The following is a 26474-nucleotide window of genomic DNA, read 5'->3' on the forward strand; positions in this document are numbered from 1 at the left end:
ACTTGATGTAGTACTAAATGGAATACGTTACTATATTATAATATATTTTAACCAGATTTTTTATTATTAAAAAAACTACCATTATGTTTTTAGTATTAGCTCCTCGTGATTAGAATTTCTTGGCTACGTCATCGCTAACTATGATATTACTATTAGAATATTTTTTTAACATTACAGTTCTCAACAATTTCTTTTTTTTTATAAAAATTAAAAGTGTAGAAAAAAATTACATTTAAAGAAAATAGACACATATTAAGTTAAGTACTCTTATATATAATGCTGTTTTTAATTTTATTGACAAAGTTTATAATTTTTGATAATTTATATCATTTTGATGAAATTTTTTTAAAATAATTTTTACCTTCTTAAATATTTTTTATTATTTATCATGACTAAAAAAAAATGGGGTTTTGGCCGACCCCAAGTAGTTGGGATTAAGACGAGGAAGAAGAAGAAGAAGATCATGACTAAGAAAAATAAATAAAAATTAATATTTTTTTAATATTTTGAGATAGTTATTTTTAAACCTTTTTATACAAAAAATTTTGATGGATCTATAATATTTTTAAAACAAGTACTCATTGAATTACAAGTATTTTAATAGATATAGTGCTTGAAAAGGAGTATAAGTACTTTAATATGAAATGCACCCAACTACACTATATCATAACGCTTGTAACTCAATGAGTACTTGTGCTAAAATTATTATGACTCATTATAATGTTTTGTATAAAAAATACTAAAAAATGTTATCTCTAATTTATATTTTGTAAAAAATTAATTGCATATCCTCCCCTAAATAACCCTAATTTAATGGAGAATATAAAGAACATGCAAAGTATTTACCCCAAAAAGATTCTTAAATAAGTTTGAAAATTGAACAAAATATAGTATATAAGTTTCTCTTAAATTATAAGTAGATAGATTTTTTTTATATTGAGTACCAATTGTAATGTTTCCAATATAATAAATTAGTCTAGTTGCAAAATAAAAAGCATCCTTGCTATCCTTGTTTTTACATAGTTATGGAGGTTACCATAAAATATTTTCTTGTATGATACTATCGTAACTCAAAAATTAATAAAAAGAAAAAGAATTATTTGATTGAAAGTAAGAGTGAGAGTTACTTTTAATTTGGGGTGTGGTTTGAGGGTCATAAAATAACAATATGAATATTCATATGGATTTAAAAATCTTACCTGATAATTTTTTCTCAGTTGTTATAATAACTTCAGTGATAATATTAATAGAATGAGAAACAAAGTAAAACAAATTCAAGTTTTAATTCACAAATCAAGCACGTAAAAACTTTGACAATGATGATCATAATATCCGTGTAACAATATGTTGAACACGAAAAGAACAGGCGAGAATAAGGGTTTGCTCTGCATTTTTATAATACTTTTTACCCCTGAAAAATCATCATTGTCTAATTCTTACAGCATAACTGTTTAATGGTAAATAAGCATAAAATACAGAGATTATAACAGATGAAAGAGTATATAAATCATTTTGGCATTTTATATATAACATTAACATAGTTTTTTTACACATAAGATTAGGATTAATGTAAAACGTAAAAAACTTTTATAGTGTTGTGTCTTTACAACATATAGTTTAAAATACAATTTCATAAAAAAAAAAATTACAAATTTATATTAATAGTTAAGAATATATGTTAAAAAAATTTTTAAGGTGGTAATATTTTTGTAACATTTATTAATATATAAAAAAATGTTATGTAAATGCACAAATATCAATATATAATTTAAGGTGTACAATTTTTTTATTTGCTTATCAACAATATAATTGAGATACTATAGAATACGTATAAATATTACATTCTTTTGATATTTTGAAATTATAATCTTAATTTTTTTAATTATGTAATTCGTAATTGTTGTATATAAATGTTAAAATAATTAAAAAATATATATATATATCTGAAATAAAATATTAAATAGTAGAGTTATAATTATTTTAATATTATTAATATATAATGAAGCAAAAAAAAATGTTTTTCACAATGTGAAATATAATAATTATATTTCATAATATTCTATTCCAACAACTTCAAGATTATAACTTTAAATTTTTCCCTAAATCGTCTAACAAATGAGGGATTACTTATGGATTAGAATGTAACAAAAAAATTAACCTATGAAATTACTAAGAAAAGGTGATGCAACTACATGAGTTATTGTCATATCAAGTACAGCACCTAAGTAAAAAACAAATACTGAGCTCATTAACTCTACAAGATCAGCATCAATTTTTTTTGGTTTAATAACAAAAATTTTTTTATATGTTCATCATTATAAATTCTTTTACATAAAGTTTGAGAATGATTTATAGTTACAGAAAAAACTGGTGCAGGTAATTCATCAAGCAAGGATATATTTATGCCTTTCGTGCAAAGAAAAACTTTAAAAAAAGTCAATTTCAAAATAGTAGTCATTCCCTTTAGGATATGGAGTAAAAATAGTATCATTCCATTTTTAGTCTAATTAGACATTCAATTTGACTAGTAAAATTTACATATTTTTAGTGCCACTTACAATGCTTTTCTTAAATTTCATACATCACTAATTTAAAAAAAGATTATTGAATCCCTAATAAATAATGGGAAGAATGGAGGAAAATTGTAGGAAGGCAAAACTAGTCGGAAGACTGAAAAACCTGAAGAAGAATAAATTATAATAATAATGTATTAAAAATATACAGGTGTTTTATAATAGTTTGCCTAATATTCTGTTATCAATATAATATTTTATAAAATGCAGTGCAGGATAGTAAAAAATAGTATTTGTTAAATATTCAAATTTTTTTTATGAAGTCTTTATTATTTAATGTTTTTTAAAAGTAGAAACACAAATGATTATGACACAGTTAAATATGACTTCAAGAGATAATATTCGATTGGGATTGTAGAAATTTAAAAATTGATGAATTTAGGGATAGAAAATCATTTGATTACTTATGAAGTATATTTAATTGGTGAATATTGGATAATGTGGATTAACTGAAAGTGTTTGAAGCTATATTTAATCATAAAAAGTTGATTTTATATATTCAAGAATGGTTTAAGAATAAAACAACCCAACTATTGAAGTGAGATTTGCTAGTTAAGTTTGACATTTGATTGGGAGTGCATCTTGAGCAATAACTAATGGAATATTTCCTATTGATATATTTGCGTGTAAATTTGTATTTCTGTTCAATATACCAACACAAGTTTCAACCTTAATTTTAATACAAACTACTGTAAATAAATTATAGTAAAAATATATAAAATTTCATATTACTTTTAAAACATATTTTTCTTCAATAATCTGACAATTTTTTAAATTTGAAAATTCTAAAGAGCTAGGTATTAATATTTGTTCCGACAATGTTTTTGTATCATGTTCCCTAATACCATTTAAGCTTAATTTAGCTAAATTTTTAGATTTTTTATTAGTTTTTGTACTTGGCCGTGTTGCTTTAAAATATGTATCCTGAACAAAAAAATAATAAAATTAATATTATTTATTTAGTATATTACAAATCAAGCATTATCACTTTTTCTAATTTTATTTTAACACATTTTATAGCAACATTACTGTCATTATTCAACTCAATGTCAAAAGGAATATTTTGTCCAGGCACAAAACCAGAATATGGTAAACAAACAATTAAATTCATTGGCCCTGATCGACAACAACAACAGCAATAATTTTTTTCTTTTTCAATTTTAACTGGCTCCTATAAGTTAAATACAATATTAATCCTTGAACATCTTTTAAATTTGTGTTTATTACAGCTAAATTTTGTTCTTCATTTAAATCCAACGGCGAAATTACTTGAAATGTACTCCTTGCTACTTTATCAATCGCCCAAGGTATATCAATAGTAACTTTTGCTTTATACAGTATATTACCATATCTACCATTATAGGTTGAAGGTAACTTTTGAGGTAGTAAGATGCTAAATGGAAAATCATGTTCATTCTCCTCTAAGTCTACTTCTCCTAAATAATAAAAATTCTATTTTAGTCTAAATTAGTGTTCAAGCTAATTAAAATCAATTTATTGGGGTACTTTTATCAAAAAAATGTTTGGTAATATAAAATTATATGTTATTTTGTACCGTTATCACCAAATAAAGTAAATTGATTTTTAAAGTATTCTTCTTTAGCAGTATAATATTTAGTTGATTTTGCGAGTATTTGTTTTTCGTGCCATGATACAGAAGCTCTTCCTTTGATTGTCATTTTTATACCTTTAAAAAATGATAAACAATAAATTAGTTACCAAATAGAATATCACATAACATTTTAATATAGATACTCACTTCTTATTTTAATTGTTTTATTAGTAACAAGTAATACTTTTCCACTAACTGACTGACCAGGCATAAATATAGCAGTAGATTTATCATAAATAATTTGAAAACTTTTAACACCCATTTTTCCTTAAGTGTTAGAAAAATTTTGATGAAAAAAAAAATTAAAAAAACATGTATATCCCTGTCACTGGTACACAATGACACTCAACATATATTTCTTTTTTTATAAAAAAATTGTTAGGTATAAACTGGTATACACTAATTGAATATGTTTGAGTACTCTTTTTTATTTTTTCAAAAAAACTTATGATTTTAACAAGAGAATAAGACACTAAATTAAAAACTAATAGTTGAAACAAATCAGACAAACAAAAATCAATTACACACCTAACCCTATGTAATTTCCAAATCCCTGATAATGCGAGATTATGAATATTTTGGAACCGTACTAATAGCGCTGTTAGTGAAATTAATATGAACTATACAGGGATGCTTTTTATTTTAATTTACTATGCGTCAAGCAATATCATCGAAATACTTCATGTTTTTTATTAAATTAAGGTACTCCATAAGCTGTATATTAATAAAATTGTGATTCTTTTCTTTTTACCTGTTACATTTATATAAACTTAAGTTTTTTTAATGAAAACTTTCGTATTTAATTTGCTTATATTTAATCGACTGAAATAAAGTTGATTTTAGACAATAATTACGATAATTATCAATTTAAAGTGTACTTTAAACTTGTGGGGTATCTGTTTCACCAGTCATGTGTACAGGTCTACCCAACGCTTGTAGTGTCAACGGTGTAGGAACATCACCACTTAACTCTAGGCTGGACTCGTGTATAAGGGAAGGCCGACCTGAAGTAATTGGAATTAAGGCGAGGGAAAAGAAGAAGAAGAAGATTTAACTTAAAGGCCACAATAATTACAAAAAAATCGCGAATACCTATTATGGGACAATTTCACCATTATCAACGTTAAACTCACTATAAAGAGTGGTATTTTTATCATAACACTCTCAATTACTTACAGAATAAATATAATTTAAACATTTTTTTTTTTTTGGTTAACTTTAATTACACATTGGTTTTTTATGACATCGATATTTGTAGGTACACAACATTTATTACCAATGTTAGTAAGGCACATTGTTGTGAGTTTAGAAATACATTAACTGGCAATACAGAAAGTATATCTATTGATAGTCGTCGTAATTGACAATAAACTCTCCGTGACTGTGATAGCGTCGTCTTAAAAAAATAATTAGCTACCTGTATTTGTAATCCCTTGTGTATTATACATGTAAATTAACTCAAAAATTTGAAACTTTAAATGTTTATATCTAATAAAAGAATAAAATTATATTAAAAATTCAAACATTTTATTGAATTCAAAATATGTGTTCCCATTTAAAAGAATAAAGTTGTTATCCTTACAAGGTATAAGAGATGAACTTAAAAAGTATTACATAATAAATAATTCAAAAATAATTTGTAACTAAAGATAACCAAAAAAAAAATGTTTAAATTATATTTATTCTGTAAGTAATTGAGTGGGTTATGATAAAATATTCACTGTATATTATGTGTAAATTACTGACAAGATCCGTAAACTTTGACACATTTCTAAAAATACCCAAAATTGAGGATAATGTTTTTTGTATTTATAAAACAGTATTAGATAAGACACTCATTTTTTTGAAAACTATCAAAAGTTTAAAACTTTTGTAATGGAAAAATTTGTTAATTCTAAAAATTCTACAATAATTTGTCCTTAAATCATTTTTTTTTTTCATCTCTTTAGAGAAAAAGAAATCTAAAACTTAATTTTCTTTGATGGGAACTCTTATTTTAAATTTAATGATACGTTAGAAAAAAAAACGTTGTTTTAATAATATATTTTATTTGATTAACCGATCTTTTATTTTTGACTGTTATAGTTTAGAGATTTTTGTCCTTTTTTTATTTTAGTTTGATGTTTACTTTTTATGTAAAGATCACTGTATAAAGTGTTAATATTTTAATACTTAAAACTGGCATAACTTATTGAAAAATGAACAAATTAAAATAAATAACAAAAGTTAATAAGAAATGATAACTATGATTTCTATTTAAGTGATCTATTACGATAAAAATACAAAAAAATTAAGCTTTTCTGATAAATTTACCGTAAATAGTTATTTTAAAATTTCCTGACTGCATATTAATCTATTTTTCATTTTTTTTTCTATTTAATGATGTTAATTTTAAACTTGCAAGTTGAGCTAAAAGTTATGGTAATAAATTCATTTTTTTTATTATAAACTTTCATTTTAAAGGACAAAAAAAAAAGTTTAAAAATGATTACAATTAACATATTAAAAATCAAAATCAATAATAATTTGAAAATAATTGATTATAAAATTATAATATTTTTGATTCTAATAATTACTAATCAGGATATAATTAAGGAAATAGGAGTTGATATTGTTTTTATAATTATTCACCAATTTCTTAAAATTAAACACTATCTACAGATTTGCATCGAAGCGTTCTTATGATAGTGATTTTAATCACTTACAAATATCATCTACTACTACCCAATTATGCCACGTCCACAGTGTGCTACCGTTTCTTTAAATAATAATTAAGTGAGAACTTTTAAGACAATTATTATTTAGGTTTTTAGCCCTAAAGTAATAAATTTTTTTACTAAAAATTATTGTATGATTTTTTGAATCAAACAACATTTTCCTTTAAAAAAATTGAAAATATATAATAATATTTGAGTGCTTTATCCTCAATTTTATCACTCTATAAATATAATGTTAAGTTAATAAAAACACGGGTTTTTATTATTCTCATTGTTTGTAACAACTGACCTATTTCCTTATATACTGAACATTCTGTTTATTAATTTTGTTCAAATTATGAGAAAAATATTTTTTAATTTATGAAATTTCTTATAAAAATAATTTTGAGTTAAACTAAAATAACTCATTAATGATTTTAGATAATGAAATATTACTCATTATTTTTGCAAATATTTATGCTAGTATTTTTATATTTGATTAACGATATATGATGATACTTTTCTTAAATTACTTATATATATATAATGAATAAAATCAATAATAAAATATTTGCAGTATTAATGACAAAAAATGTATCCTGTTTAACATTTATGTCGTAGTAAATAGTAATAATATTATTATAACAGTATGAAATATGTTCATTTAGAGCTAAATTTTTATTTACAAATTTTAAGTTCAATCAGATTTATTTTTATTATATAAAAAATATCGTAGCATATGCATAGATTTTTTTAATACTAGTCTATTAGTAATCGTAAATACTTTGTATAAAATATAAAATATAATTGATAACCCTAAAATAATCACTGAAATTATATCTATTAACAAATATTGGTACCACGTTAAGTTGAGGGCAGGAGATTTTAAATGAGGTGGTGCACCTTTATGCCGAATAACATATTCAGTCCAATATATTACAGAATCGGCTGGAGACATTGGTCTGTCTTTAAATCTTTCAGCTGTAATTTTGGCGTTCTCAGAGTATCTACACAGAAACAGAATTAGTTATATTAAATAGTTTGATTATTTACTGTTATAAAAGGTTTCGATTGCTGAAATAATTAACATTAAATTTTACAGTGAAATTGTGTGAATCGATCTTAAATATTTTGCTCTCTTTGCATAGCCATCATATGATTTTCGGCGGTTATTACATTAAACAATATGATTTATTAAGAATACCTTTTTAAGGTAAAAAAATTACAGCTTAAAATTTGATTTATTTTTATGAACCATAGTAAATATCAAGTTTATTGTAAGAAAAAATTATTTCATATGTTAGATTTTAGAGATAAATTTAGGTTAAATAGGAACCTATAACAATTTTTTTATTAGCTAATGAATAGTTTAAATAAAACAAGGTTATTTATTTTTATATTTTGAGTAAATTGTTATAATACATACACCACTCATTATTCAGTAGTCTATAAAACATTGTCTATTAGTCATCAAATTAATTATACAGAGTGGCCCACCACTCACTGACAACTTAAATAACTTTTGATCCAGTTAATATTTTTAGTTGATTTTTTTTTTAANTGAGAGTGATAAGTAATAATTGCCTTATCTAATTTCTTATCATGGTATTAATGCCAAGTTTGTAATGTATACACATTATCATCATATGTATACACAGTAATCATGAAAAGATAGCGTTTTCTTCTGTCCTTTTCTCAATACGTATTTCAATGTTTAATACCGTAAAATAATACATGAAAATTCAAATTTTCACAAACTTCAAAACGCTACAGAATATTTACTACTCAATATTAATAAGATATTTTTTTACTAAAATTTTTCTTAAATTCTACTCTACCAAAATAGCTATCTTAGATGTTTTTTTACATTTTATTTAAAATTTAAAATAAATAATATTTTTAATAAAATATAAAAAAATTAATCATTGAGATATAGCTATGGACCTAACGTATAACTATTATTTAAAAAAAAAATCAGCTAAAAATATTAACTGGATCAAAAGTTATTTAAATTGTCAGCGAGTGGTGGGCCACTCTGTATATTATTCATGTCATTCTTTTAAACTATTCCGAGAATTATGTATAGAAAAGGAATTGATAAAAATATAATGCAACAACTATAAGGAATTGTTTAGTTGTGATAAATCATATATTTTAAATAAAATAACATGTAATAACTAACACAATAGAGTAATAAACAGATAATATTAAAAGGCCGTGACACTTCTTGCATATATAGATGCCTTAAATTTAATATAAAAGGACTCAAAATCTGTTACTTCGGTTCACTACTCTTTCACTTAATAATCTTTCAATAAGTGCAAGAAGTGGCTTTACATACATTATAAATTCACAAAAGTTTAAGTATATTTATTTTCAACATAACAAAAAAACTTACATATTATAGAAGATTTATAAGGTTTAAAGTTTAGTATACTGAGTACATCAATTAAGTAGGGAATCAGAAAAATAAGTGATTACTAGAATAAAATATTGTATAAATAAATAAAATCGATAACGTTTGTACGAAGTTAACCAGCTTAGTCCGATCTTTGAATGGGTCACTAGAATGGTCCTTATTTTTCAAATTTCAAAACTTCTTTCGGGACACCCCTCCATTTTATTCTTTAGTATAAAAAAATAATATTCTTATTTATTAAATTTAAATTTAAGATCGTTTGGAATTAAATTATGGGACACAGCATTTTAAGGTTTTTGACTTCGAATTTTCGAAGAATATTCCATAAAACGATAAAAAAAAAACCTATATTAGAGGTTTTCAAGTGATTTTTTCAATAAAAGTCAAGATACAAAAAAAAAAAAAAGAATGCTTATAACCATTATAAGCAATAATCATTAAACATTTTAGTTGAGACTGTTGAATTTCATTAGTATTGATGGATTTTCGTTGTATAACTCGTCATTAGAATCAGTTGGTTTTTATAGTTCTAAAAAGATGACTAAAAGAATAAGGGCGCAGAAAAATATTATAACAGAAAATCTAGCTGCAACATTGAACCGTTGTAAATTATTTGATAGATATGCGGAATTGTACTAATAGTTACAGCTGAAGCTCTTGGTCATAATGTAAATGACTCAATCATTAATCGCTCTTCAATTCATCGTTTTCGTGAACATTTTCGAAAAGATTATGCTATTAAAGTTAACACTCTTTTTTTTAAAACCAACATGGATGCTATAACTGTTCATTGGATGGAAAATTGCTCCCGTCATTAACAAACAAGGAGCTAATTGATAGGTTACCAACAGATAACTTTTATAACTTATAAAGGTGAAGAAAAATTAATAAGTGTGCCTAAGTTGCCATCCGGAAATGAAAAAAACCAGGCTTTAGCGGTTTATAATGCCTTAGAAAAAATGGTGTCTTGTAGATAAATTTTAGGCTTTATGTTGTGACACAACAGCATCAAATACTGGACCTCTCACTGGTGCTTGTATACTTTTAGAATAAGAGTTAAATAAAAATATTCTTTATATGCCATGAAGATATCATATTTCTGAATTAATTTTAAAATGTGTTTTTGAAAATCAAATTCAAAAATCATCAGGTCCCAATGTTGCTCTTTTCAAAAATTTTTAATTAGTTTGGAATAAAATTAACAAAAAATAAATTTAAAGTTGGAATATACGATAAAGTTGTTATTGATAAATTAAAAGAGCCACTAGATGGTACAATAGAGTTTACAAAAAAAAATTTAAGCGAGCGAAAATTAAGAGAAGATTATCATGAACTTTTAGAGCTCACAATTATATTTTCAGGTGGAGTTCCTCCTCGTGGCACATCATTTAGAACCCCTGAAGCTTTTCATCATGCTAGGTGGATGGCTAAAGCTATTTATAGTTTTAAAATTTTCTTTTTCAAGACCAATTAAAAATAACAAAACAGGAGTTAAACGGTTTTCGAGATATATGTATTTTTCTTTCGAAGGTATATATTATGGCGTGGATAAACGCAACAAACGCTACAAAAGCTCCATTTTTTTACCTATGTTTCTTAAAGAGCCTTTTTTTATATATAGATATCGATGAAAACATAAGTTTGTTAACAGTAGCAAAGTTTTGTAATTATTTAAGGTATATATTACAAGAAAATGCAGCACTAGCATTTTTTGGTACAAATGTTCCTATAAATAATAAAATAAAAATGGTTTGAGCATTTAAAACAAATGATAAATTTGAAGGAACAAAAAAACATTTTTTACAATCTCAAGATATTAATAAAATAATAATCAATATGAATATAGAAGACTTCAAAACTACTGAATCAAACAACTTTTTTAAAAGTTTTAATATAAGCATGGATTTTCTAAACATAGATCCTATATTGTGGGAACATAATGACGACTACATAACAGGATTAAACACCGTAAAAAAATTAAAAGTTACAAACGATGCTGCAGAAAGAGGCGTAAATTTAATTGAAAATTACAGTAATATTTTAATAAAAAATGAAAAACAAAAACAATATTTATTGCAAGTGGTGTCTGAACACAGAAAAATGTTTGTGAAAACCCCTGAAAGGGATCTCAAAATTGCTACTTTTGCATGAAAGTTAACCTTTACAACTTAAATTTTGATAATGTTCAAGAAATACTATGAGCTTCAAATTTATGTTTAACTAAAGCTTATGTTACACCTGCACTTGTATAAATACCTTTTTCGTTTTATACTTTTATATTTAAATTTTTTTAGCTTCGATGCGATGCTGAGAAGGTTTTACCATGATGTGTTTTTTTATGTCTGTCACCACTTTTTCTTAGCTCTCACTGGACCTATTTATTTCAACAATACCACAAAAGATCAAAAATTGTATCTAGTTGAAGACATTACCCATAAAAATTACGAATAATTCATATTCATATTCAACAAAATTTATTTAAAATTTAGATCAAACGATATAGTTCTATAGGAGGGAGAGATTTAAAAAATTATTTGAATTTAGTCATAAATATTTTCAGAGAGAATTTTTACAACTTATATTTTCAATACAATATTTATATGAAAAGGAAAGGAATAGCCTTTACCAAAAACAATATTCTGACTATCAATGGCTTATGATAAATTGAGGTAATGAAATAAATGGTGATTCTTTTAATAGCCACATAATAACCACTTTTATTCGCTTATTTTTTCATAAGTAGTAATAATAAATTACTCGTTATCGATCAATCAACATTTTATTTTGTTAATTCCACATATACAGATTGTTCAGTGTGTAAGGAAACATGTCAATTGTTGTAAATAAATAGACCAATATAAACCCGTTTCCTTACTTACTGAAAATTCTATACAACATTCTACAATAATTGTACATCTGTGGTTAATTCTCAAATAATAATTATAGGTTCCCATTTAACTTTTAAAAGTTACCCCGAAAATCTATTATTAGAAATAATTTTTTTTTACAATAAGCTACATATTTACTATGGTTTATAAAAATTAATCAAGTTATAAGCAGTATCCGTTATGACTTACACTGAATAAGTAAAATTCTCAAACTTACTTTTTGTTATTTATAAGCTCACTAACGGCATTGTAAAATGATTTTGTAGATACAGCAAACAAATCCATTGACAATGCCATCCCATGTTCTACCAAATTTTGAATGTTTCTTGGTTGATCATAAAATAATGGAAACCCTAAAACTGGTACACCAGCATCCACTGCTTCGTACACTCCAGAAATTCCTCCATGGCTAATAAAAAGCTTAATATTTGGATGTACTACACAAAAAATATTAAATATCTTAATAATGATATCATAATAGTAATAGTACTAAAAATAGTAATTTGCGTACAGAGAATGTCACGTTGTGGGAACCATTTTTTTGTCATTACGTTAGCAGGTTTGTTTTTCATTTCTCTTTCATATTTCCATAAAACTCTCTGAGGAATTTGAGACAGTGCTTCTTTGAAAGCATTTTGGATATAATCTGGTAATGTAGACATAGAAACCACTGAACCAAATGTAAAATATATAACTCCATGAGGCGATTCTTCAATGAATTTCAAAATATCCTACGACAAATAATTTTTATAATTAGTGCTATTATTAATATATAATTTATTAACTTAAATAAGTGTGTTGATGAATTGCCTACTACGAAATTTGATTTTTTTTATACTCTATCATATAAATAATAGACATAAGATTATTTATTAGTTATGTTTCATTTTAATTCTTTAAAATGTTTAGTAGTTCAGGGCGTTCTAAGGAATGGATGAAAATTTTCCCTCCTTAATATATTATGAATTATTATTGACATTTAGAAGTCTAATCCTATATCCTCTTTCTAGTTATGCTTATAATTATAGTTACCTTGAGGCGAGAAAAATTTTTAGTTACAAGATTTCATCTATAGATTGTAATTATAAAAATTAAAAAATCATGTTAACTTTTGTTCTTATAGGAAAATGTCTAGACAAAAAGAAGCTATAATTAAGTGTCTCAGAATTAACCATAAAATATTAGTCCATGATTAAGAAAGAAGATTCTACTATATGTTCAACCTGTAACCCCTCCACTGACTGTCAAAGACATTCTTACAAATTGTAGACGCTATAAGCAACAATTATGACAACTATCACATACTTTAACAAAAAATCTTACCGAAAGTATCGTAAAAACAATAATATTTATTAAAGAATTATTTAAAATTACAAAAAAATAAAGTACTTTTGTGTTTTATTTTTTAATTTATATTTTAAATATATATTTAATTTTAATTGATATTAGCCCCACATGATCAATTATTATTATATTTATAAAAGAAATCGAACTGTTTAATATTTTATAGGTTGAAAAACACAAGTTGTATCTATAATTTTTCTAACTCTCAAATAAAAAACATTCATTGTAGATTTAAAAGTATATATTGATTATTATAAAATCGGTAGCACAGTGTGGTCACGGCACAATATATATGATATCGAACAGTGATATTTTAATCACTATCATAAGAAACGCTGCTTCCATACAAATCTGTATGTTTAATTTTAAGAAATTGGTGAATTATTCCAAAATCAAAATGAATTATTTTCCTTTATTATTCTTGATTAGTAGGTTTTTGATTTAGAAGTAAAATATATAAATAAATATTTATTAAAGCAATTAAATATTGTATGAGATTGATATTTAATAATTTAATATTGTAATTTTTTCAGAGAATTTATAAAAAAATTATAAAGTAGTTATTACTTTTATGGCAAACATGTAAAAAATTGAAGAGCTTGACACCAAACTCTTCAGATAATAATTTGTTGTTAATTATGAATGGTTTATGACAGATGGTCTGCAAAAAATTTTCATCAGAATCCAAAATATACTTTTATTATTCAATTTTATCATCTCTTTAAACACCAAGAGTTAAATAGAAATTATTAATATATATTTTAAAATGATTTATTACTATAAAAAATAATTTAAAACACAACAAAATTGTTTTACAGGCTTTCATTTTTAATGTGTTAAAAATAAATAAAGCAAAATATAATTTTTAACCTATTTTTTTGGTCATTTAAAGTTGATTATTTAAAAGTTTATAAAAAAAAAAAAAGTTAAATTTGTTACTATAACTTTTAGCTCAACTTCAAGGTTGAAATTTACACATTATTAAATAGAAAATTTTATGAGAATTAAAAAAATATTATTGTTAAGATTAATATGCAGTCAGAAAATTGTATAATTATTACTTACTGTAAATTTATCAAAAAATCTCAATATATTTTCTCCATTTTTATTGTAATAGATTATATAAGTAACGTTTGATTTTTAATTTATTGAGATAAAAATCCAATTACTTAAACATTTTTTCTCAATTCAAAAAGTTTTGTAAAATATTTTAAAATAAAATAAAATACAAAATCGAAAATTTTAACACAAAAATAGCATACGGTAACCATTTTCACCATGAAGACAAAAGGAAGTTCGAAATTTTTTTTTTTCATAATAAAGTATATTACATTAGCTTTAATTTAAAGTGTATATAAAAGTGTCAGTATTTTCGGAACACTTTCAAAAGTTAAGTTGAAAAAGTTAACTTTTTGTGAAAAGGTTTTAGATCCCCTCATGTGGGTAGGTAAAGCGTCGGATTAATTAAAAAATAAAACAAAATTATAGGTAATTATCTTATGTACTATTAAAAAAAATTATATTAATTGGTCATTTTTAAAAAATTTATGGAATTATAAAGTTAAAAATATAATAAAAAAGAATATTTTTACAAAAATCGTATTTTTTTTATGAACTTTGATGTCTGTTTTCACCATGAAAACAAAATAATGTCCAAAATTTTTAATTTTTTAAGTATATTACAGTAGCTTTAATTAAATATATATATATAAAAGAATCAGTATTTCTGAAACACTTTTAAAAGTTAATTTGAAAAAGTTCAATTTTTGTACAGAAGTTGTCATTTTGAATCCTCCCCCGTGGGCAGATAAAGGGTTAAATTTACAAAAAAATATACCAAATGATAGGTAAATATCTAATGTATCTATTATAAAAATTGTTTTGTTTCATCTACTTTTCAAAAATGTATGGCAGTTTTAAGTAAAAAAAATTATAAAAATGTCGAAAGTTTGTGATTTTTAAATTTGTAATAGGGACATTTTTTTGATTTTTGAAGATAATGTCTTTGACTAAATATGATTTGTGATTATTTGACGTACCGTTAAAAGAAATCGGTTCGGCGACAGCTGAGAAAAAGTGGTAACAAACACAAAAAAAATCACACCATAGTAAAATTAATACCTTCATATTCGCATTGAAGCTAATAAACTTTAGATTAAACTTCAATTATTATAAAAAACTAAGTGTTTACATGGAGAATTGTAGTTTTGTCAATAAATTAATAGTTTTTCGTTTTTTAACAGAAAAAGTAATTTAAATCATTGATTATTTTTTAAACATTGTCTGAGGAACTCAAATAATCAAAAAGTATTATTTCTAGTTTTAATCGAAATTTTCCTATAATTTTGTCTTTATCAGTTGTTTATCTATTAGTTGAAAGGTCGTAAGTTGGTTTTTTTTCATTTTATTTATACAAATTTGAGAGGGGATTTATAATCGAAATCAAATTTATTTCCATTTCATTTAAAACATTCCGTAAATATTTATTTTGATAGAAAAAATATATTTACATAGTTTCGATTTCAAATGTGACAGAAAATCCTTAGTATAATTGAAAAAAATGAAATTAATGATATGTTAACAGCAAAAATAATAATTTCAAATTTGTTTGTTAATTTGAGATATTATAATATACTGATGTAGTTATCATTATTTCAAATTCCAATTATGTTTAATTATATTTTAAATAATTCAAAGAATACCATCAGTTTTATTTGTTTTTAAAATTCAAATATTAATTTGCGTTATAATAATAATTAATTATAACTATAATTTTTCAATTATTTCTCTTGTCTATAGACAAAACACCTATTTAAAAATTAATACATTTAATAATTTAAGAACCTGCCTTTTCAATGTAGAAATATATTTTTCGGCACACGGAGTCCTGGGTTCGATCGACAGGGTGCCAACGAGATTTTCTTATTCTGGTGCAAGCCAGCTATAATACCAGTTCCATCCATCATTGAGAGAGAGCCACTATCCTCTATAGCATGATAAGTTCGGGAAATAGAAGGTTGTAAATTTGATGAATAATAGTTCAGCTTTAACAGTTAATTTTTTTTGTATGAATAATTCAAAGAACAGAAATTACAGAAAAATTTTGAAAATAGTCTGATTGTATAATTTTATAAAACGAATTGAACCAAATGTGGACTAAAAAAAAAAATACTAGTAATTTTGTTCTTTTTCAATTGTTTTTTTGTTCATTTCTTTCAGAAAAGAAGTATTTCAAAATATTTTCCAAGACATGAAAACGATCTCTCTATAGCACAATTAGACACTTTTACACATTCGAAAATTCTTAATACTATATCAATATTTGGAAATATATATAAATATATATATATATAGGATTTAATCAAACTGTTTGTTTTACTTTGATAAATACTTTTTTTTTGCAAAATAATCGCGAAAAAAAAGTATTTATTCTATCTTCACTCATATTCATAAAATAAAAGAATATTTAACAAAAAATAAACCAATATTAATAACGCATCTTAATTGAGCTACGCGAACACTAGTTGAATTATGACAATAACATCCTCGGATATGATATATTTTTCAAACCAGATTTTAATATAACATTAGTCAACTTTTTCCAGTTTAAAAAACTCTACAGAGACAGTGATAAGTAAGGTACTATGAAAGTAATAAGTTTGTATTTTATTAATAACCTCTGCTATTGTTATCGGAAAATTGAAAATAGATTTAACTTTGCTTGTAGCTATGAATATACATATCATAAATACACAATAAATGAAAACTATTAAAATAATTATTAGGAAACTGGTTTATGTGATGATAAATTGGAAAAATGAACATTTATATTATTTTTAGCAATGTAATATCACTACCGAAGTAACAAATTACTAAACTTTAACATGATCTAACATATGAATGATTTATCAAGTAAAATAAAAAAGAGATAACAAATGATAACAAAAAAATATTTTTCTCGATCACGCAATCAAAGTTAATAAAGGCTTCTAATTTAAAAAAATTAATTTTAAGGTTTTTAATCTTGAAGGGATGAAAATATACAAAATATAGTACTTCAAAAATATTATCAGCTTTTAAAATTTTTTGCTCACATACAATAAATGAAACAAATTTTTATTGATAAAACTAATAATGAAATTATTTATGTAAATTTATGAAAAATTATATATACTTACATCTGGTATAGTTTTGGGAGAACTCAAATGCAAGCCACCAATTTGTATGACATTTGTGGGCCAAGTTCTAGATGGTTCTGTTACATAATGTGTATTATAAAATGTTAGTAAAGGTTTGACTAAGTCTACAGTATCAAAAACTTCAAGGTTTTCCCTTTTAAGTTTCCATTCTGTTTTGCTGAATAAGTACTTAGCATAAACGTGAAATAGAAAACTCCAAAAGCGATCAATGAAACTTTTAGGAGTACCCGAATCGTCTAGCAAGTGGGTGGTTACTGATGGATTGGACATGTGTTTAAAAAGAGACCATTCTGTCGGGTGGACAATAGAAGATGTCACTACATGTATCATAGGTAATTTGAGTACAGTTGCTAAATATGATACGCACTCTGAGCATAAATATTCTATTAACACTATGTCAAAATTTTGTCGACCCGACTGCAAAACATTTTTCATGCGTTCATCATTGTAAATTTGTTTACACATAGATCGTGAGTGATTTATTACTGACGGAAGAATTGGAACTGACAATTTGTTGTGATTTTGTAGATGTTCAAGAAGTGGCATTATGTTATGCCCGACAGTATCAGGTAACACATTAGAAAAGTCAATTTCAGTATAGAAATCCCGATTACCTTCTGGATATGGTGTAAAAACTGTAACATTGTGTCCTCGGTCTGTCAATGTCCGTAAAACTGATCGAACAAAGTTCCAGTGACTCTTTCCTGCCACTGGTTCTAAAGCAAGTATTCGTTCGCATTTTCCTTGAGATACAGAATTTAAAATAACTACAACTATGATATATAGTGACGTTAAAAAGTAATTTAAACTAACTGACATGCTGCATATATCGTATTCTAAACACTACTGATCTATTAAATTCGATTTTGTTATTTGTGTCAGATAAATACTGACGGTATATCCTTGATAAAAAAATATAAACACATTACTAATGGTTTTAAAAACCATTATAATGATCTATTAAATTACTTGATATTAATTATGTGCGGAAATTAAAAATAATTATTTTATGAGAAACTATTAAGAGTTATTAAGTATTCCTCTGTACTTAAAATGGTATTATTATTATCCAGTAATAAAACAATAATATTTTATCAAGACATATTATTTAGTTTTTATTGATATTTGAATTTCAAAAAGAAAATTTTTCATAGAGTCGTGAATAAAAAAATGATATTATGTTAGTGCAAATGTAGTAATATGGGAAATTCAAACCTTCATATGATAAAACTTAATTTAAACAACCAAAATTATTTTAATAAACAATTGATTAGTTAAAATGTTAATTTATAAAGACTAATCTGTGATTATATAGAATTTTGAAGCATCTGCAGTTATTATAAATCTCTAAAAGTGAAAAATGATTTGTTAGTTATTTTGACAAAAATACGATTGTTGTATAAAACAATCTTTATTTTCACAATCTATACTTTTTATAAATTTTAATCATCTTTATAAAAAATCAACTGTTGTGTAAAAATGGTATATAACAGAAACTGTTTAGATACATCATAGCAAAATATTAGAAATCAGACATGGTTCAAATGACAAATATTTAATATTACAATAGACAATTGATTTATTAACAGAGAATTTTCCAATTATTTTTATATAAAGGTTGTTTAATTTAGCATCAATTAGGTAGCGCTCTAGCCGCAACTCCGACACCTACTCCCAGTTAAACTCAACCGCACAACAAAAGGTAAATGGTCCTCCACACTTCTCACGTCAAAGTCTCGAACAGTACACTGTTGGCTGAATTACTAATTGAGGTATTAACCGAACTGAACAAAATCATAACATCAATAGCAGATAATGATATAGTGCTTTGGACAGAGTCGTCTATTGTTATTTTTTGAATCAAAACACCGTTATCGTTGAAATCATTTTTATCCATTAAAGCTACTAGAATCTTAGAAATTACAAATTCATTTCAATGGAGACAAGTTCTTACAGATCAAAATCCTGCTGATTATATTTTTAGAAATGTGTCTTCCTGTGATTTATCAGACATTGTGATGGATTAGGCTGCACTGGCTATGCATGAATTTAAGTAGATGGTCAAATGTGAATGAACTATAGGTAATACCTTAAATACGACACTATCATAGTGTGGTTCACAACGCGTCACGTGTTTTTGGTTCATTAAAAAATTACTGCTCTACTTATGACTTCGTTATCTCGTTAACGTGTTTCTATCTACCGACTTCATAGTAAAGAAAATTCAGTCAGTGGTTGATAGCGGGAGTTTTCAAGGGGGTGGATGGTTAGCTTAGAATTAATTAGGTGGTGCGCTCTAGACGCAACTCCAGCATCTACTCACTGTCCAACTACCATTGTCGGATGCACTCTTCCTTCCTTACCTTCCCTGTCTATGTACTATTAGATAAAGGCAAAAATTGTATTGTAAGTTAGTGTTTTGAAGTAATTTCGGTTATTTTTGTGTAATTTTTGTTAAATTTAAGAACAGATCTATTCACAAAAGTTCATATTCTTTAAATTGTTTTATTGAGAAATTAAATTTAAGTGAATTTTAGTATAATGTGTATTATTTATTATTTTTGTGCCAAACAGGTAAAGTTGATTATTTATTGAAAAAATATATATTTTTTTAGATTAGCGTAATCAAACCCTCCTTACTCGGGATTTTTGCGTTTTGGTCTGAATATCCTTTCCCTCTTTCTTATACAGTCCATTTATAAATAGAGTCACAGGTGCCGGGGTAAGCGGCATATAGTTTTAGCACCTCGCCCAAACAAAGGTCAATCAGATAATTTAATTTCCTACAAGATAAAGGTTGGTAGATATTTCAATTGAAACAAAAGTTAGAATCTAGTATCAAATGAAAAAATAATCATCTATAAAGTTATCAAGGTATTATGCATCGAATATAGTATAAACAAAAAATAGACATTAATATTTTTTGTTTCACGGAAAAAATTTTAAATGTGCATTTTATAAAATTAGGAACTTATACAATACTTTGAGGTAACGTTACATCAGAGTATTGCATCGTCTCCTAATTTAACTGATAACAATTGTTTATTAATATCAAATTCTTTAATATTTCAAAATATTCAGATTTACAAAAATTAAAAAGATAATTTATTTATCAATTAAATCAAGTAAATTTTTAGTAACTTGTAATCATTGTCATAAGGTTTAAAAAAAAAATAATAAACTAATAATTTTACATGACATTTTTTTTTGAAAATATTTAAAAAATATTAAAATTTTAATACATTGTATTTAAGAATTTTAAACTCTTATAAATACTATTGTACGCCAAATTTAATAGTTGCCTTTTAATAGGTAAATAAAAGAAAAATTCATTCATATATTTTTTATTAAGCAAAGAAATATTCATAATATTATATTATTCCTTGCATCAATTACACATTGAACATAGTTATATGACAATAAACATGTACAATTAAATTATATTTCAAATGGAAATTTTAAGGTCAAAAAAAAATACACAATTAAACAAAAGATACGAATTGCAGATAGGTAATTAGTTAAGTTTCAAATATGCATTGTAATTACCCCATATTCATAAGTTGAAAAAATAATTTACCAAAAACTTATTCCCAATGATATATATCAATTTAAGAGTTTTGATTAAACAAAAAAATGTATTCAACCAGGTGCACTTCGATTTTTTGTTAAACTTATATTAAAGAGGTGTTTTTTTTTATAAGGAAGGTAATTTAATTAGTTTGATGAATTTAAATTTTCAAAGATTTTGTTGTAATTAAATCTATTTGTTTAGTACCTATGTGTTAAATAAAATTGGTGTTTAAAACGTTTCATTCTGATTTTTTCTTACTATTAATTAGATTTTTTAATAATAGACTACGAATAATCCTTAATGTTTTGCTTATAATAAATAAAGCTATTAAAATTCCTAATATTATGGCACCCATAACATCCAACAAGTAATATTGATACCAAGTTAATTCGAGAGCAGGTGATTTAAGATGTGGAGCACCTTTATGGCGTATAACGTACTCGGTCCAATAAACTACTAAATCCGCAGGAGACATTGGTCTGTCTTTGAATCTTTCAGATGCAATTTTAGCATTTTCAGTATACCTAACAGAAAAATGTTGAATTTTTTTTTAACAAGATCAGACATTTACGCATTAAAAAGTTACAAATTAAGTAACTGTTCAACTTAATTAATTATATTCTTTTTTTTTTTGCACATTAACTTAATTTATCGTTCGTCAAGTAATTTTAACTTACTAAGTAATTTTTTAAAAATAAATTAATTTAGTACACAGTAATTGTGGTTGATAGATTAATTAGTATTGTACTGAAATAAAATAATTTTTTTTTGAAAAATTTTTATAAAAAAAAAAAAAAAGAGTTACATATTGTGGAGGTATTGGACTTCAGATAATTATGTATATAATTATGAGTTAAATAATAAAACTTAGTAACTTATAACTTAACTTGTTTTTTGTAACTAACTTAATTTTACAAGCTAGAAAAAAATAACTAATTTGCCCAACTTTCGTCTTTAGTTAAATAAACGTTTAATTTACCTATTGTTATTTATAAGCTCCATGACCGATTTGAAAAATGATTCTTCAGTGACTGTAACTAAATCCATGGACATTGCCATACCGGCCTCTACCAGGTTTTCAATATTTCTTGGTTGATCATAGAACAAAGGGAATCCAAGTACTGGAACACCAGCATCAACAGTTTCATATACTCCTGATATGCCACCATGGCTAATGAACAATTTGACTTTCGGATGTACTACACATTATACGTATAAAATTAATAAAATAAAAACACAAATAGTAATAAATTAATATACAAAGAATATCGCGTTGTGGAAACCACTTTTTTGTCATAACATTGTCCGGTTTATCTTCCATTTCACACTCATACTTCCATAAAACACGTTGAGGTAATCTGGCAACAGCTTTTTTAAATGCATTTTGAATGTGATCTGGTAAAGTAGACATCGTGGCTACAGATCCAAAAGTAAATAAGATCACTCCATGTGGTGAATTTTCAATGAACTCTAAAATATCCTGTTGAAAGAAATACATACTGAATTTAATCTGTAGTACTACAAAATTAATTTAACTGCCTTTTTTGAGAGAATTTTTTAGATATGTCATTAGTATTATTTATTGTTATAAAATAAATTGTTAATGATTTTAGACATTAGGAAAATTTGAAAATAAATTTAATGATTTAAATAAGACATAGATTATGAAAATTAAAGTATTGAATATATTAACATACACTAGGAATATAACTAGGTGAGTTCAAATGAATACCACCTAATTGTATGAGATTTTGCGGATATGGTCGTGATGGTTCAGTGATGTAATGCTTATTCTGAAATATTATAGATGGCTTCACAGATTTAAAGTTCTTTCTTTTACCTATAATTTTATTTTTTCGAGTAATATCTTCATAGAGTTCCCAAATTATATCAAAAATATGCAAAATAAAGTTAGCAAAACGCTGAGAATAAGATTTTGATGGTGAAGGATGTAGTAGTATGTGTCCAACGTAAGCTGGACTATATTCATAGCCTATTATTTTTGGTTCCATAAAACTGATACCTGAAGTAGGATTTGTATAAATTAATGGGATATCCAACTCAGAAGCAATCTGTCCAATACATTCCGAATAAAAATATTCGATTATAACAACATCATACATCGATTTTGAACCCGATAACAAAATTTGTTGCATTTGGTCATACTTAAAGATTAATTCGCAATTTTTTTTACTTAATTTATGCATTTGTGGTATAACATGATATGGATTTCTTAAATGTTCAAGTATAGTCATAGCACTCATATTTGTTTTTGATTCAATAATTTTAGATAAATCTATTTCCACATAATTTTCTCGGTTACCATTTAAAAACGGGGTAAATACAGTGACATAATGGCCACGTTCCGTCAATGATTGAAGTATAGCACTAGTGAATTTCCAGTGACTTACACCTGAAAAAGATTGAACTGCTAGCACTTGTGCTCCATCTATTGTCTTAGAAAATATAAGAAGCACTATTGAAAAAAACAAGCATAATATCATAATATTTATCACTATTCCACAATTTAGATTTATAAAAAAAATTATTTTTATTTAAGTAAATTTTTTCTTATTTATTTGAATGTTGTAAAAAAAGAATAATAATAATTGATACGTGTCTGTTATGATTGAGATTAACTCGCACGATGAGATCAAGTAATACTGATTATGTTAACGTATGAGTGAAAAGTGTAATAATTTAAGCGGGAGGTTATATAATATATAGTAATGCTGTAATTTAATTTATTTCATAATGCCTTAATAATAAAAATAGGTTTGATATATTTTCTACTAAGTTAATTTAGATGTTAATTAATACATGATGGAAATGAGAAAGTAATTATTATTAACATATAAATATTAATTATAACTAAATCAAACTAAGAATAATACAATTTTAAACACATCTGATCAAATACAATAAAATTGTTACTATAACTTGAATAAAATTAAAATAAAAATCAAATTTTATTATTTTTAAAATTACGTTGAATTTTTTAACTTGATGAATAAAATCGATTTGGTCTTGAGAATTTTTACTTTTAACATTTGATATAGAGTTCCATTAATTTACTTCAAATGAAAAAATTCAAAATTATGATTAGCCTTTTTAACTAGACTAAAAATGGTGACATTTATTAAAAACTAATACACAGAAGTATTACTTATATAAGTAATGCGTTTAAAACATCAAATTTTTAGGTAAAAAAAAATTGTTCGAAACAAAAATATCATAGTTTAGAATAATAAAAACTGTTTTTTTTAAATAAGACTATATTTTTGCATGCCTGTTTATATTAGTGTGTTAGTTGTATAAACGCATATATTACTTACATCTGATATAACTTTTGGTGATCTTAAATAAATACCGCCAATTTGTATAACATTAGGAAGCCATGGTCGGGATGGTTCAGTTATGTAATGAGTATTTAAGAATGTTAGAGAGGGCTTGGGTAGCTCAATCATATCAAAAACTTCCAAATTTTGATTTCTTAATTCTTTTTCAGTTTCAATAAATAAGTAGTATGAAAAAATGTAAGCCAAAAAATTTCTTTAATCTATCTAAGAATATTTTTGGGAAGCTCAAATCAGTAAACAAGTGAGAAGTTGTTGAAAGATTTGACATATGACCGTATAATGACAGTTCATGATATGTTATAATAGGTGAAGTGACTATTTTTATAATAGGCAAACTAAGTGTTTTAGATGCGTACGAAACGCAGTTTGAACTTCCCAACTGGGTAATAATTAAATCAAAGTCGTTTTGTCCCAAACTTAAGATTTGCTTAATTCGTTCATCGGCATAAATACAAGTACAAAGTTTTCTTCCGTATTGCAAAGTATGTGGTAGTGTTGATAAATCTGGTATCAAAAATATTTGTATTTTTTGGACGAAATTGTAATCTTACCTTTTCCAATTGTTGAAGGTAGTACATTAGTCATATCAATTTCAGTATAATTTAATAGAATATCCATTAGAAATGGCGTAAATGCAATTACATTATGGCCATTATCTACTAGCGACTGAAGTATAATTTTCCACACATTCCAATGACTTTTGCCTGCTACGGGCAAAATGGCAAGTATTCTTACACTTTTAACCCGTGGAATCAAATCACACGAAAATACAAAAAATATACAAATAAATATAGAAAGTTTTAAACTATTATCAATTAACATGCTTAGTAATGCGATTCACTATATATAGATGAATTTAATATTTGAAAAAACTATTAGGTTTATTTGTTTATCATCTTTGTTACATTTAATTTTAATAAAAAAAAAAAATATTATGACAAGTTCATACAACACTTTTAAAAGAACCATAAAATAAATACGTAGCACTTAATAGCAAATACAGCTAAATTTATATTCAATAGCTAAATATTTCTTCATTTATAGATACTAAATAGATACGTAGTTTTCTTAAATGTAATTAAATAAATGTTAACAAGAACATACGCCAACAAGATTAAGACTGTAAAGTATATTAACTATACGTTCAACATAAAATTGGTATATTTACCTCGGTAATGTAGATAGTAGTTATTATACTGATATTTTTGATAATGGGAGAATTTAATAATTATAGATCATTAATTTATATACATTTTTATGTGTATATTTATAATAATTATTGCTATAGAGTAATTAATTTATCATGAATCACTTAATTAATCGAAAAATAAAAATAGTATTTATAATTTTTTGTTTTATCCTTTAAAGTACATGATTCACTCAATTTATCAATTATAAAGTATTTTCTTTTTTGTTTATCTCTCACACCTTAAAAGGGTATTACTTTATTTTTTTAAATAGCAACAAACATAATTAAATAGTTTATTTAGTATATAATGATCTAATTTAGAAAATCACTAGTCAATGACAACTTTCGGAAGTTATTAATATTTTTTAATGATGGCAATATTGCCATATTTTAATATGCAATATTATTTTACTTTTCAATAAATTTAGTGGTTCGTAAGTAATGAATTATCCTATATAAATTTAATATGTTATTTTAAAATATATGATATATGGTTTTTATAAAATGATGGGGAAGTTATCTTAATATGGTCGATAAATTAATCTATTTAATTTAATAGTAAAAATATTAAAATTAATCAAAAATTTATGTTCAACAAATCGACTATTTGCAGGCTAATTGGTA

General features: G+C 24.7%; 2 protein-coding genes across 3 annotated transcripts; both read right to left on the reverse strand.

Annotated features, from left to right (window-relative positions):
• Positions 1-1279: 1279 nt before the first annotated feature.
• On the reverse strand, positions 1280-7884 carry LOC126904136 (arrestin domain-containing protein 3-like). Of its 2 annotated transcripts, none has more exons than XM_050682890.1 (7): positions 7742-7884; positions 4333-4452; positions 4129-4260; positions 3801-4009; positions 3562-3744; positions 3306-3497; positions 1280-3242 (listed from the first exon to the last, which is right to left on the reverse strand). In XM_050682890.1, the coding sequence occupies exons 2-7, from the start codon at positions 4445-4447 to the stop codon at positions 3126-3128; spliced, it is 948 nt and encodes a 315-aa protein (XP_050538847.1). In that variant the 5' UTR covers positions 4448-4452; positions 7742-7884; the 3' UTR covers positions 1280-3125. The 2 variants fall into 2 exon arrangements, with proteins under 2 accessions (XP_050538847.1, XP_050538846.1); XM_050682889.1 differs by lacking the exon at positions 7742-7884 and adding an exon at positions 6499-6547.
• On the reverse strand, positions 7462-25592 carry LOC126904008 (uncharacterized). The gene is made up of 9 exons (XM_050682632.1): positions 25213-25592; positions 23000-23715; positions 22563-22782; positions 22282-22501; positions 21544-21826; positions 17711-18574; positions 12700-12919; positions 12406-12625; positions 7462-7888 (listed from the first exon to the last, which is right to left on the reverse strand). Exons 1-9 carry the CDS (start codon positions 25481-25483, stop codon positions 7579-7581), a joined length of 3324 nt encoding a protein of 1107 aa, XP_050538589.1. The 5' UTR covers positions 25484-25592; the 3' UTR covers positions 7462-7578.
• Positions 25593-26474: the final 882 nt, after the last annotated feature.

Source organism: Daktulosphaira vitifoliae, unplaced genomic scaffold (assembly GCF_025091365.1).
Source record: "Daktulosphaira vitifoliae isolate Bord-2020 unplaced genomic scaffold, ASM2509136v1 Scaffold_4, whole genome shotgun sequence".
NCBI classification, from domain to species: Eukaryota; Metazoa; Arthropoda; class Insecta; order Hemiptera; family Phylloxeridae; genus Daktulosphaira; species Daktulosphaira vitifoliae.